Source organism: Leptonotus elevatus, chromosome 4 (assembly GCF_054856555.1).
Source record: "Leptonotus elevatus isolate MCC_2025b chromosome 4, RoL_Lele_1.0, whole genome shotgun sequence".
NCBI classification, from domain to species: domain Eukaryota; kingdom Metazoa; phylum Chordata; class Actinopteri; order Syngnathiformes; family Syngnathidae; genus Leptonotus; species Leptonotus elevatus.
In genome coordinates, this window is record NC_141242.1 from 6,093,808 (window position 1) to 6,109,529 (window position 15,722).

The 15,722-nt window shown below is 40.3% G+C and overlaps 1 protein-coding gene across 1 annotated transcript in view; it reads right to left on the minus strand.

Moving 5' to 3' along the window:
- Nucleotides 1-2,307: 2,307 nt before the first annotated feature.
- ano3 (anoctamin 3) overlaps nt 2,308-15,722 on the minus strand; it is a 40,405-nt gene continuing 26,990 nt past the window's right edge. Inside the window, exons 15-25 of the mRNA XM_086073326.1 lie at nt 15,521-15,661; nt 14,221-14,385; nt 14,080-14,116; nt 13,884-13,995; nt 13,328-13,385; nt 12,462-12,559; nt 12,208-12,365; nt 10,389-10,541; nt 8,372-8,522; nt 8,102-8,291; nt 2,308-7,234 (exon numbers count right to left, since the gene is read on the minus strand). Coding sequence (XP_085929452.1) covers nt 7,052-7,234; nt 8,102-8,291; nt 8,372-8,522; nt 10,389-10,541; nt 12,208-12,365; nt 12,462-12,559; nt 13,328-13,385; nt 13,884-13,995; nt 14,080-14,116; nt 14,221-14,385; nt 15,521-15,661 — 1,446 coding nt within the window. The 3' untranslated portion in view covers nt 2,308-7,051. The remainder of the gene's footprint in view (nt 7,235-8,101; nt 8,292-8,371; nt 8,523-10,388; nt 10,542-12,207; nt 12,366-12,461; nt 12,560-13,327; nt 13,386-13,883; nt 13,996-14,079; nt 14,117-14,220; nt 14,386-15,520; nt 15,662-15,722) is intronic.

Genomic DNA, 15,722 nt, shown 5'->3' on the forward strand with positions numbered 1-15,722 from the left:
TATGTTATGTGATAATCCACCCTGCAAGCGCTAACTTTCTTCTGCAGATGTGTGTGTTTTTTTTTTTTTTTTAATACGTTGATGGAAATTGCTGCTTTAAGTGAAAAGAGGCATCATTCACACTTGCAGACACATCGTACAGCATTTTCCATCCACTTGTAATTTTGCTCGAGTCTAATGGACATGTAGGAGATTACTTTGGATTTTGCACTAACACTTTAATATCTGTCTTCATTTCCTTGCTTCTTTTAGTCCAAGTTGTCATTTTCAAATGGAAAAAGACGTATTAAAGTTTCCCCGTGGCTCACAACTTTTGCTGCTCTGGATGAGTGGGAGGATAAGATTTCATTAACGACTCTGATGTGTCTTTTTGTGCCAGCAGGTAAACTGATTTTGCGGCAACTTTGCAAGTAAATAAAAGATTAACCGTGTAGTTCCAAGCGGAAAGAAATTTGCTACAAGTGCGGGAAAAAAATACGTTATTCCTTCTCAACTAGTTGTTTGCCATAGAAAAACATTATTTCAACAGGGTCGTACACATAGGGGAAAGTGGAATCTCGGTTTGTAATTGCAGAGGGAGCAAAGAAATAAATCATTTTGCTCCATAAACAGAATCCGAAAAACTTTTGTGCAGGCGCAGCACTTAATAAATAAACGTACTCCAACTTCCCTCGGTATAGCAACAACCTCAGCCAAGGCTATCGTTTTGATTGACACTTCCATCCTCTTGCATTATTAGGCTTCAGTTTTGTTATGAAACAGCTTCATTCTCATGCATCTTCAGCAAATCAAAAGGAGAATAGTGACGGCCACGTCGCATTAAAACGTTAAAATTTTGCAGAGTAAGCACTTAAATGTCGGGTAAAAAAATATTTATAGCAATAATGGCGTAGCGATACCAAACCTTTAAATAACAACATTGCCTGAGAGGTCGTCAGGGACTTGATTTAGGATTACCTCTCATACACACACTAGTGAAGCACTCACACATTATTGATTTATTAATTTTTTGTTGACATACTACTGAAACAGCCTCACAACCACATTGGTGTAATTTGTTTTCGCAATGATATACATTCGTGAAAAACACTTAATAGCACCAAAGCTCTCACATATTACTAAAATGCTTTCATAAACTACTGAAATGCTCTCATTCACCACTGAAGCACTCATGCACACTAGTAAAACACTCTTGCACACACTACTGAAATGCTCTCAAACACCACTGAAACACACTTGCACACTAATGAAACACACACTACTGAAACACTCTCATCCACACCTGTAAAATACATTTATCACACTACTGCAATGCTCTCAAACACCATTGAAACACTAATGTACACTAATGAAACACACACTACCGAAACACCCATACGCACCTATGAAAATTTCATACACACAACTGAAATGCTTTCATAATCATACACCACTGAATCACTCGTGCACACTAATGAAGCACTCACACAACACTGAAGTACTCACATACTACTGAAATGCTCTCAAACACTACTGAAATGTTCTTATTCACCAATGAAACAATCTGAGACACACTTGTGAAACACTTTCATACACACTACTGAACATCTCTCAAACACTCACACACGTTACTGAAATGCTCTCACACACTCTACTGAAATGCCCTCATTCACCACTGACACACTTGTGAAACACTTTCATGCACACTACTGAAAAGCTCTCAATCACTAATGAAACACTCACACACACTACTGAAAGTCTCTCATACACTATATTGAATGTTTTTACTAAAACACTCACACTTACTGAATGCTTTTATTGCTCACACACTACTGAAACACTCTCACACAATTTTTCCCCTCTCATGCTTTACTTAAATGCTCTCACAGTACTGAAACACCCTCACGACTGTGTTTTTTTTATTTTTACTCATATGCACAACTGAAAAGCTTTCACACATAGCTGAAACACTCACACGCACAATTGGTTTTCCCCACTTATACACTACTAATATACTTAAGACTAATGAAAAGCTTTCAAACACTACTGGATTTTTTTTCAGCCACTCACATATACTATTAAAACAAACACACTGTTGAAAGATTTCACAGTTATGTTAAACTACTAAACACAGCCACACACACACTACTGAAATGCTACCACACTATAAACACACTCACACTTGCACAACCCCCCCAGACAGTACGTTTCAGCTGTGTATATGAGAGCATCAAAGTAGTGTGTGTGTGAGAACTGAGAAGTACTTCTGAATTATAGCCCCTCATATCACTGACAAACTAATACAGCAGTAAACACAGCAGATTTCAGTTGAAAAGATACAATCCATGGTTTATTACAGAAAAGAGTGATATCCAAATGATCTTATGTTACATTGTTTTTATACATTTCTATGTTGTTGTTTTATTTTTTATTTTTTTTACATGTAAACAAGAACGAAGTAAACCATGTGTCTAATACACTCATGTCACATCCTACCGCTCATCAAAATGTATGGCCTAACACTTCTGTGTCTGTCATCCACTTCTCAAGTGAATTCCACTCAAAGTTTTCAGCGAGTGCAATGTCAAGCTGTTATTACTAATCATTACAATACTCACATTGTGCTATTGCCAACAGCAGTGGGAGGCATTCGGGACACTGTTCTTTCACTGCGAAAACTTCAAACTTGTGTGAAGGAGCTCATCCATGACATTTTGGGGGTTACAGAACTCCAATTTAAGCAACTATTCCAAGATGGGTCTAGGAAAATAGCGGCACTGTGTAAATTTCCCTCCCTCTAGCAAACATGCATCTTGTCTGGGCTTTCTAAAATCCTCAGTGCTGAAAAAAACAAGTGTGTTTGTGATATGTTTAAGACAAACTTAGTGATGTTAGCGCTGCCCAAAGGAGGCACTAAATCATGCAAACTGGACTGTACAAGGATTACAACATGCATAGATTTTCAATCTTCACATAACAGGGAACCTGGACTAGCTTCCTAACAAGTAGAGTCTCTCTCTAGTAACTTTTTATTTTTTTAAGGAAATTATCTGATAGAATATCATGAAAGCAATCTTTTTTTCTTTTTTTTTTGAGTGGACACTAAATAGAAAGAATATGATTAAGATTACCTTACTAAAAACAAAAAAAAAACATGCTTTAGGTGGGCGCAATATGCATATGCACCTTTTGATTGTATTGTAGAAAACATGATTGAAAAGTTGATCATCAGCAAACATTCAGAGGACACCTGAGAAATGCAGACAGGACATCTGAGGGCGAGTACAAATAGCAAAAATAAATAAATAAAAGGAAAAATAATAAATTATGATCCATATATATACACACACATAAAACGGCAACATAATTGGATTACTTAACAAAAAGAAGAACAGCAGGAAATATTTGTAGTGATATAGTATTTAGCATTTTTTTTTTTATCACTCGTTTGATTTGTGTAAATGTAAAATTCATTTCGCAAATTGTGGTCCATTTGTCTTAAAATATCTCATCTGTTTGGAAGTGTTCTAATGCAGCTGTCATGACACACTTTGAGGTTAAAGTCAAAACCCTAACATGTATATTTGTCTCATTTCCAGTTAAAATAGAAAATTATCACCCAAGATACAAGAATAACAACAGGATAGAAAAGCGTTTCAAGCAACAATAATGTTGTTAGAGCAGCCTGGTGTTAGTCCTTGCATCTGTGATAACATTAAATCCTTTCTTTCTTTCTTTCTTTCTTTCTTTCTTTCAATCGACGTCATTAGTTCATCACTGTCGGCGAATTGAATGCTAAAACTGAGATTGTGCAAAACAGAAAGCATGTACGAATAGCCACCTGTGTGTGTCTTCCCTTCCCCAGGTGTGTCTCATTAGTGTTGGTGTATTTAGTCTGTTGTGTTTGTCCAGTCGGTGTGGGTGAATTGCCTATGTAATGTGTGGAAATTCGTGCGTCAAATCTTCGTCACAGCCAAGTCGTCTTCGTCACCGCCAACCAGGTCGTCTTCATCACAGCCAACCAAGTCGTCATCATCACAGCCAAGCAACCTTCGTCATCATCACAGCCAAGCAACCTTCGTCACAGCCAACCAAGTCATCATCACCACAGCCAACCAAGTCGTCTTTGTCACAGGCAGCCAAGTCGTCATCGTCACAGCCAGCCAAGTCGTCCTTGTCAAATCCAACCGGACATCGTCACCGCTAAATAAGTCGTCTTTGTCACAACCAACCAAGTCGTCCTCGTCACAATCAACCAAGTCGTCCTCGTCACATCCAACCAAGCCGTCTTCGTCACAGCCAACCGAGCATCGTCACAGCCAACCAAGTCGTCCTTGTCAAAGCCAACCAAGCATCGTCACAGCCAACTAAGTCGTCCTCGTCACAACCAACCAAGTCGTCCTCACCACAGCCAACCAAGTCGTCATCGTCACAGCCATCCAAGCATCATCACAGCCAACCAAGTCGTCCTCGTCACAACCAACCAAGTCGTCCTCGTCACAGCTAACCAAGTCGTCCTTGTCACCGCCAACCAAGCCGTCCTCGTCACAGCTATAAGGAGCTATAGCCCCAGCCAAGTCAAGTCACTCTACAGCAAGTCAAGTCAAGGTAAATCAGGCCACGCTCAGTTTCAGTCATGGCGACCAGTCTACTCACATCTCGTCCAGTCATAGCGACCCGTCTGTCTGCTATGGTTAATAAAATACCGCGCATTGCACTTGATTCCTGTTTTCCTGCATTTGGGTCCACCCTCCCTCAGCCAATCACGTTCCACCCTGACACTTTTTGTAAAAATGTGACCAGCAAAGCAATCACCCTAGTGACCAAGTTGTTTCTGTTCACTATTTCACTTGTATGAGTACGCTAATGACATATTCTGCCCGGAAATTAGACTAGATTTTCGTTCGTAATTTTGAGTGCTAGTGGTTTTGCCTCAAAATGTGTCACTCCTGTTTTCCAAGTCGTTGTGGTTAGGCAAAGACAATGACAGGCTGCTTTCCTTTGAAACGCCCAAATTTCGAAAACCTTCAGAACAATTAGCATCACAGCGGAGCTAAAACCGCAACTGGCTGAGATTCTTCGCTGTAGAATAAGTGCTTTTTTTTCCCCGCGAGCGAGCAACAGCGGCTCGATGTTCTTTGTGCAGTGAACATCCAAGCCACAGGTATGTCCAAACGATCCAAGTTTCAACCATGCTCCAGCCCTTCCAATAACAAATGAAAAACAGGCCATGAGCGTAGAAAGGGGGATAAGCAGATTTGCGGCTCCTGCGTGCATACGTCGCTCATAATGGGGGCTTACGTTTCGACAGACGCTGTTGTTTTAGAGCCATTAGACCGCAGTGGCTACCTAAATGTGTGACTCACGTTCAAAACAAACCCACTCGGGAGCATCTCGAAGGTTCTTCAGCAGAACAAGTGAAGAGAGGAGAGGACTTGTTGCGCTCGAAAGCGCACGTGCAGCACAAACAGGCACACGTGATGTCGGCGCACAACTGTAGGCACAATTATATTGCGAAAATTTCACATCCTGCGAACTCAAGGCAGTCAAGCTCAGCAGTAGCACAACAAGCAAACGCGCACACACACACATGGCTCACACAAACCAGGCACCAAGAAGGGACACGACAACAACACTACCATGCACTTTCTAGGCTGCCGTAGACATTCTCCATGAGTGCTGTTGCTTTACATCTTGCCACAAAGAGTATTCAGCATGCTTGGAGAGCGATATATAGTCGCAGGAACGCCGCCCGATTTATTTGGAAATGAGCGCGAACCGCCGCGCTAAAACGAAAAGCATGCAGCGGGCCACGCGAGACTGGCGAGTCCAAGCTAACGAGGTGCTAGCTGCCACACAGAAAGAGAGTGCAAGATGGCTGACGAACTGAACCGCTGAATCCGTGTATCATTCGTTCAGTCGTTTTTCCAAACAAAACGGCAAGTAAAAAAAAAAAAAGGTAAAAAAATGTTTAGTTTTCTCAATATTCGTTTCTTCCCAAAAAATTAAGAAAATGGAGAACGAGCCATATGAATAGGGCTCCATGCTACATGATTAAGAGTTGTGATATAATGACATGGAGCTGGGAGCATCAGCGAGTGATCAGATACGATGGAAATGTGCGAGACATCAGCCAATCCGAGCAGGTTTCCCTTGCAAGTTGAAGACGTAAACAGAAAGTAAACAATAACCGAACGCGCAACTAAACAAGCCATGACTTGCCGTCATCTTGCCAAGATGAAACAGTTTCGACAAGATAGTTCATCCAGTCGTTTTTTTTTCTTCTTCTGGTGAAGTAAATGAAAACGTTGTGCGAGGTAAGTACTCAAAAACAGTTAACACAACAATCCTGTTGAATCATTAGAACAAAGCATGCCCAGGCTGCCGACGTACCATTAGCAGTTTAGCCGCTACTAAGTAGCCGTGCAGCCACCAGATCAAAGCAGCAATCAATCGTGTCATCTTTTGGTCACTCCAACCCGTGTGAATTGCGAATGATTGCTGGTCTGCGAAAACTTGTTTGAACCGGTCCGTGGCGCGACAAAAGTTTGGGGTTGGGTCTTTGAGACATGCAAACGATCATCGTTGCATGAGAAATGCCCCCCACCCCGCGAAAAATAAAATTAAATAAAATTCGGAGGCAACATCACACTTTTAAGCTTCGGGCACCCAAAAGGTTAGCGGCGGCGTTTTCTTCATTTTTTTTTTGAACGAATATTGAGAAAACAAGTCATTTTTTTTGTTTTAGTACTTCCGGTTTTGTTTGGAAAACCGACTGAACGAATGATACACGGATTCCTCTGCAGCCCTTCATCTGCATAGTAAACATTACAGTGGTAATGAGGCCATGACACACAGCAGAAGGGGGAAAAGGGGGGTGGCCGATGGATGGAGGAGGATGGCGCCAACTCCGCGACAGATGGCGAGGGAGGGAGCGTTCATGGTGAAGCAGCTTTAACGTGGTTAGGAGGGGGGGCGTCACATGTGAAGTCTTTGGTGAATCTGCCGAACGTTTAACAGGCGGGCGTGGAGGGCTGCGCGACGTTGGGCGGACGCTTGAGGGGTTCAAAAGTTAAGGCCACTCGTGGTGATAACGCAGTCCGTTCTTCTTGCGCTCCTTCTGCAGGTGCTCCAGCTCCGCCTCGTACATCATCTCCTGCATGAGGTACTTCTCCCTGCGCATTCGGTCACAAAGGTCCTTGGGCATGTCCGGAATGAGGTACGCGATGAAGGATTTGATGCCAAACACCAAGTGCTGAGGAAAGGATTCACCGGTGTGAGAGTTAAAATTGCAGAGTTAAATTGAACTCCCGTAGTGTAATTTTCATGTTTCCAGAGTTAAATGGAGTGTAGAGACGGTGTTATTTGACAGAGTTTATCGGCTAGAGTTAGATCAACGCCACCGAGTGTTAGTTTGGCTCCGCCTTTCACCTGCTCGTCTCTAGTTTGAGTCAGCGTCACTTTCCTCGTCCCCCTTTCCTCCTTGCTCGTCGCCGGGAACTACTGACAGTCTTGACAGACAAAAGGAATTTGGGGCCATGAATTCATTTTCAGTGGTCAACATTAACATAGCGTATTTAAAATGTTTTCTTCAAAGGAGGTGTTGAAGTTGAAAACTGCCGTTACAACGGCCGTCATTGACAGATGACCACAATTTTGGCAAGTACTTTATGAGGCGAAGCTGGGGTGTAAATTAACTGCTTAAAGGTTTCTTAGGGACAACAGAATAACCAGAATAACATACCCTACACACTTGCTAGTTGCTAATGCTACGCAAGCAAAATGGTGCATTCAGGGTAATTTCACGGCGTCTGAAACTTCGGTTTTCTTCGATGCTAACGTTTTAAGTGGAAAATAATCGGCAATTTGGCCCAATTGGTTGATTGTTTTGGCCGATGTTTGAAGGACAATAATCATCCGATTATAATCGGCGGCCGATTAATCGGTCGGGCGCTAATATACATGTTTGTCAGACATGATAGCCGATATATTTTCACAGCTCATACATGTAGTTACAGTATGTGTCGGCATAAGAAAGACGATTGATGAAGAAGCATCCATTTTCTATGATTCTACGTATTTGAGTTTTTGATGGAAAATTGACAATTGGCAATCGACATACCTCAAAGACGATGATGAAGGCCAGTCTGGCAGCCAGGACGTGCCAGAACTGCAGAGTGAACTCGTACGGCACCTTGCTCCAGGGCGGGGCTCTGTAGTCTCGGTACCTGCAATATTCCGGATCACTGCTGTTCTTCAGCACGCTCATGTCAAACACAGACAGGCTGCTGTTCATGTAGCCTCGCAAACACCTGCACAGCCAAAGGAGATGTTTAGCACATCGGAAGCAAAGTCACATCTTTATGTTTTTTTTTTTTTTTAATAATCTTACTCATCGTCATGGCGGTACGCCCTGTCCACGCAGGGGCCATATTTGAAGGCATATACAAAGCGAGGGATGTAATCTGAGGTGATGGCGATGACAAAGGCGTTGGTGATGACAGCGAGCACGCCAATGCCTTCGAGGATCCCGTGCCAGATACCTGATAAGTAAGCCATAAATGTTTGAAATGATCAGCAGTGTATGAAAAATACTAAATTGGTTGTGTATTAGGTAAACGAGCTCATAGAAAAACCTGTTGAGTAGAAGTACCTGCGGCTAAAGTCAAACTGTTTCAGGGTTTGTGCTCTCTGGAACTGGACTCCCCAAACCTGTACATGTACCATTTGGTACGTTTCAATGTTTTTTTTTTGTTTTGTATATATTTTGGAAAATTACAGCTCATGGAAATTAGTGTGGCAATATTTTTTATGCAACCTGTCGCCGGTCAATATTGCTTTTTAAAAATCAGCTGATCTTTGGCTAACACGTTCATGATAACATTAGACGAAGATAATGACATTCAATCCACCCCCCCACCCCCCCAAAATAAACGATCAGCCGATTTTTCTGTCTACAATAAAATTAAACGAAAATAAAGTTTTGTAAAATAGGATAATTCATATCTTTAGTGTTGGAATCATTTTGAGACAAAACAACTGTACTTTTTTAAAATTAATTAATTGGCTGTTACATCAGTTATCAGATTTCCCCCCCCCCCCCTGCCAAATATCGGAATTGGCATCGGCTTGAAAAAATACATATCGGTCAGGCCCTACTCATGAACACATTTGCTCCCAAAAACGTATAAATACGTTCTATTTTTACCAAGCTCCCAAAGACTATTTTTTTTTTTTTTTTTGGCGCTAGAGCATGAAAAAGGCATCGATGCAGCCTCTGAACTGAAGAGAACGGTTGAAGCAATCGCAGTTATTACAAAAACTGCCAGCAGGTGGCAGCAGAGTATAAGAGATCAATCAGGGCCATTTTGCAACAAAGCCACTGATCTGAAAATATGACTGGATAGCCGATAGCCCATACACTGTTGGCTATCCAGTCATATGTTCAGATCAGTGAACAAAGCTCATTTACCCACAGTTTTAAACAGATTTGTGAATAATGATGAAACAGCTATATTCTAATGCTAATTGCTGCAAAACGGAAACAGATAGAAATATATGTTTTTTTCCTGACTTGTTTTGATAGGTTCCGTGTTTTTATAGCAATAGAACACAATATTCTGTGGGCCTTGCAAAATCTGTCAAAATCCAGTCAAACAGCCGGGAGCAAAGGGGGTTGCTTCAGTGAAAATGGCTGCGAGTTGATGAGTTAATGACATATAATTTATTTACAGTTACCAGAGAGTAACGTTTATATGAATAACCTTGAATTGCGATCAAAAGCTGTTCCAAAATAGTAGTAAGAAGCCTTTTTTTTCCTTTTTTTTATAAAGAGACTATAACGTATGACTAAAATGTACATAGCGATATTGGCCCTCTCCCTATGTTTGTAATATAATGACACATTTATAATTACAATGTTCAACAGTCTTCAAAATAGACTTTAGGTGTCTGTACATACTCACATTCCTAAATTGCTCCCATGTCTTCCATTAATATAAATATGGCAGACTGAGTGTGAACAGAACACCCGAGTCACTTCAGAAAGATTTTTGGCCCCACTAGTCTAAATATGCCATTCTGATTAATATTGCATTAGTGGAACCACGAGGAATAAGCGGTTAAGAAAATGGATGGATGGAATATGAGTGAAGCAGCAAAATCCAGCCATTTTGATCCAACTCATGAGGCGGCCATTTTGCCACTAGCTGTCAACTGAAGATGACATCAATGTGGCAAAATGCCACAAGATGGATAAAAACGGCTGGATTTTGCTTCATAACTCATATTCCAAAAATGAAATATTAATCAGAATGTCATGTTTAGACTCGTGAAATCCCATATAACATATTATTGTCAAGAAAATGTTTAAGGTTGACTTCCGCTTTAAGCTAAGAGAAATTTCTCACCGATGTCTGTGGCCCGGGCAGGCATGGGTCTCCTCCACTGGGTGACGAACTTGTAGGCGTCCAGGCGGATCTCGATGATGTTGTTGAGCAGAGCCAAAAGCGGCGCTAGCGGGAACGCAGCTACGAAGATGGTGGTGAAGCCAAACTGGAGGACTGAGAGGAAAACATCGTTTTGCTCAATCGTGCTTTGACATTTTCGGACAGTACAGGACAGTACGCAGTCGGATCCAGCAGCCATTTTCAGTTTTTTTGTTATGTATTTTATTTAATATTTTCCCATATAATCTGCTCAGGGCCTTCAAAATATGTAGTGCGGGCCAATGGAATTTAAACTATATATTTAGATTTCAAATTCGCCGCCAAGTGCCAGCTAGCTGGCCCACAATAACATCCTCTGATTGGTTGGTCAGAGCAAAAACAGTTCCAGTCAAATTTGACTAGCAAAACATGTCTGTATAGCGACGGGCAGACTGAACTGCTCCAAATAATCAACGTGCATATTGGGTTACCTTTTCCCAAGTTAGGGTTCTTTATTTTTGACCCAGCATTGAAATTTGGATTTAGGCAGCTGAAGCTGGTCATTTAGAGTTTTGTGTGTACTGAAGTAAATTTAACGCTGAGTAACACTGCGTACTTTAGACACCAAAGATTGGAGAATTCAGGTTAGCGTGAATGCTAACATCCTAAATCTGGATTAAAATGGATGAGCTTTGTTAAGAAGTTCATCCAATGTAAAAACTCGGACCCCTGGCAGGGGAAAGTTCCTTCTTCTTCTTAGAAAATGTTAGTAATAAAATGGGTATGATTTTTAACCACAGCTATACTGATAACCTGGCAACCCATTTCTTGGTAGCTTGAACTCATCAGTATGGGTAGTGTTTTTATTTTTATAAATATTTTTAAATATAAAATTAAAGGCTAAGCAAACAGCTTCATAGGTACACTGCAAACAAATTAAAAAAAAAAGTAACAACACTTGTTTCAGGGAATTATTTTCAATTTTTTTGCCCAATAAGAATAATAGTTTTTAAAAATAATTTTTGTATAAAAAAAAAAAAAGATCTCAAATTAAGGAAAAATATCTTCTTCTTTTTTTCTCAGACATTACAGCTAATATTAAGAAAAAATGATCATAACAAGCTCAAATAATGGTTTGCACAGTGGACTCGTGGAAAAGTGACAATGACACTGGGAGGTTGTGGGTTCAATTCCTGGCTGGGTAATGGGGCCCATTGTCTCCCTGCTTGACACTCAGCATTAAGGGTTGGACCCAAATGTTCTGCTTCAAGAAAATATGTCCTAAAGTCAGCTTTATTTGCTATGTAAAATTCCAAAGTAAATTGTCACTTCTTAAATTAAGAATAAAAAAATACTAATGAAAAGATACCACTTATTTTAACTTTACTCCCATAACAGAATTTCTTGCTTGTAATAAACGTTTTTTTATTTTTATTTTTTATTTTTGTAAGGCCTGTTACTGTTTTAGCGGTGCTAGATTTATATATTAGTTTTAAGAATTCTCGCCGAGCAAATTTTGCCTACCCAATTGGCAGATTTTTTGCTTAAAATAAGAAAATGTATCTGAATTTGAGGACATTTTTGCTTATTTGTAGTATGACTTTTTTTTTTTATGCAGTGTATATGAATGGCCTAATTAAGCAAGTTCTAACAGATTGTGTTTCCATACAAACGTAATAAGGAACATGATTTCCCATTGATATCCGTTAACTACGTAAGACAAACACATTCAGTCTGGATGGCGCTGTTGATCATGATCAATACTGGCAACAACACAGTTGCACAATGTACAATGAATCACCCATTTCAAGGTACTCGTCCACAAGGCCGTGCGCATTCATGGGCTGCAGGTTCCAGTCTCGATCCCACTGAGGTAGCTGACTTTTATTGTCCACGTTCTGCCCCGCGGCGCCACCACCTTTCTTCATCTTCCTACGGGACCACCAGTTCTGCAGCAAACTGAGATAACGACAGGTATGCAAAGTGGCTGGAGGAGAAAAATGTGAACGTGACTAGCAGGATGTACAATCAAAATCAAAATCATTCAACACTTACGGATAACCAAGCTCCATGAAGTTATTCCAGATTTGCTTGAAAAACATGATGACGGCCATTTGCAGGCACAGATCAATCAAGCAGCCACTCGGATGACACTTAAATAAAGATCATAATCAAATGCATTAAAAGAAATATGATTATTAGGGGTGGGAATCTTTGAATGTCTCACGATTCGATTCGATTCCGATTTTTGGGTGTGCGATTCGATTCGGAATCGATTTTCGATTCAGAACGATTTTTGCTTCGAAATGATTTGATTGGCAATGATTTTTTCTTCAATTTATAGATGTTCAAGGAATCGCAATGATCTACTCCAGTCCGACCCGCTAATGCTAATTAGCGCGCTACTCGCGGCTCCACGCTGCAATAACTTGCTTTTATTGGAATAACTTGATAGTGACTTTTTCTTTCTACTCTCTAATGTGGCTACAACTTAACAGTGTATCAGACCGCGTGGAACCACACTGCCCCTAAGTGGCCAAATCGGGTATAATGTGAACAGTACTCCCAATAAAGGCACACACAAACAAAGGGAAGACAGTAAAAATTTTTTTAAATAAAATAAATTTTGGGACATTTAAAATCGATTCTGAATCGTACTAGATGAGAATCGCAATTCTCATTAGAATCGATTTTTTGGGCACACCCCTAATGATTATACTTGTATTACTATTTCATGCCTTGTATTCAAAATCATTTTAAATAACGGGGGGAAATCATTTTAATGAGGGTCTTATTTAATGGATGGATGATCTCTTGAGTCAAAGCAAATGAGACTGTCATCGCGAAGATATCTTGATTAAGCAATCCTGAATCGCAGCTCAAATAATCACCCACTTGAGCTGATGCGCGCTCGCACTCACCTCCTCCAGTCGCCACCGATTAAAGAGTTTATTGTATTTTCCAGGTCTGCCAGCAAACCTGAACAGATTGAGACCGGCAACATTAGGCGAGAAGAGGAAAACTCTTCTAGAAGTTTGTAAATATGATAACAAAGGAATTTCATTTTCTACCAAAATGTACATGCTAAATGCTAAGAATTAGATTTAGTTTGAAATATTGACCGGATTAACTGAACCACAAAGGGAGCCTTGACTGGATTCGAACCCCCTAACCTCACACCTATGAGGTTTCTTTGTATGAATCCCATTATATTATATCAGCATTCTTTCCTAAGAGTTACACAAGTGTCCATCTAATGGAAACGTTTTTTTGGACTTCCCAATGGAAATATGCTGCCACATGCAAACCTAGCGAGAGTTCTTGAATATTTTTGTTCGTATAACTATACATTGAGAAGGGAAAGGAAGGGCGTTTTGGCAGATATACTGACATGGGATTTGGAAAGTAAACACTTTGCATGGTCCAACATTTCTCCACTGTAAAAACAGGAAATGTGATTCATGGCAACTGGCCTACCTTCCCAAGAAGAATGCGATGTAGAACGTGGAGCTGTTCAAGTTTACAAACTGGAAGAGGAACATCTTGAGAGCAAAACTGTTCTCCCATTCAGACTCTGTCCTTGGATGCTCTGCAGGGGGATGAGGGGGGGGGGGGATAAAGGCTTGGCAGAGATCTGGGACAAGAGATATGCTACAAAGTGGAATGTGCTTACCTAAATTTGTTAGCAAAAAGGCCACTTTTTCATACACCTGACAAACATCAGCAAGGAGAGAATCAGTGACAACGATAAGAAGAAGCAGGAGGAAAATGAGACCCGGAATAATTTCATGTAAAGACGGCAGATGACACCCACCACGTTGAGCGACATGATGATCATGAAGTTGATGCAGACGCCTGTGCCAGAGGTGGCAAACTGCCAGTTCTTCTTGACAAAATGCCAGTTGAAAGATGCAAACTTCTCCATGGCAATGAGCCGGAAAACCACCACAGCAAACACGGCTGTCAGGACCAGCGAAATCTGAGTAGAGAACATTTTAAATACAAATGAGAGATACAGTCGAAATCCATTTATATTTTTATATGATTATTTGTTGTCAAGGAAGCAGGTTGATCGTTGTTTTCCAAAGTAAAACCAGATGTTTGCAAATGTTTTACTTTGATTCAGCACAAAGATAATAATCTGCATGGAGGAGGACAGAAATCTCAGAATATTTATTGTTGGGAGGCTGGAATGTTATGATTTGAACAATTTTAAAATAAACATGGTCTACAAACAATTGATCAAAAATGCTAAATAATTATTAAGTAATTTGATAATCAATCAGATGTTGATTTGCAACATGTTAAAGTTTTTTTTTCTTCAGCAATAGACAAATTATAAATTTTTTAAAATGCAAAAACAGAAGCCTATAGTTTTCTACAGTAAAAAAATGTTTACCCCAAAATTTCAATGCAAATGAAATGTTAATTTTTCAATTACTTTGTTTTAAGTTCAAACAAAAACAAAAAGTGCAGGGAGTTCCTAGGGTCAGCAACATCTCGTATTAAGTTAACTGAAATTTTTAATCAATCAATCAATCAATGGACCCCCACATACTTGTGGTTTTAAGTATGTGGTTTGCACCTTTTTTTGTAGATTTTTTTAATAGTAAAATTTTTGAAATATTAAATACAGTACATTTTAAAACAACTTTTTTGTGTGTTGTGGCAACACCTCTTTGTTTGTGTGTATTTTTAAAGATTTTTCCGGGGGGGGGGGGGGGGGGGGTTCAATTAAAGAAAACAAAATTAAAAACAAAATTTTCCAATGCATTTCTAATTTGCATAAATTACAAATGTATTTACCCATGTAGTTCCCTGAAGTTTACAAAGTTTTCAATTGAACCCTCATCAACCGTCGGGGTTGGGGGTCGTCTGGTGTTGATATGCATCAAAGCGGTCTATCCCTTATTAAAAATACTTTCAAAATAAAACTTATTACAATACAGTACAAGCTTCTCATTCTATTGTGCCATGACGTTTTGTCCAGCAGGGGGTGATGTGATGCCACAGCTGGCGCGTCGGTTCGCTCCAGTGGCAGCACACAGAATAACACAGTCACCGTGAGTCGAAAACCCCCAATGGGGAGATTATTGCGAGATCAAAGGGTTTACCATGAAGAATATTCCGGACACAGACACCATGAGCCGGCTGAGTTTGTCTGAGAGGGGCTGGAAAGGTTCGGGCTTGCCAGATATGGGATTGACTCGCTCCACTCTGGAATATTTGGCTTCAAACTGAGGCCGCAGCTCCTCCTGATGGACGAAAACACATTCCGCTTATGAACTATTGAACTGCGGATGCTTTTAGCAGAAC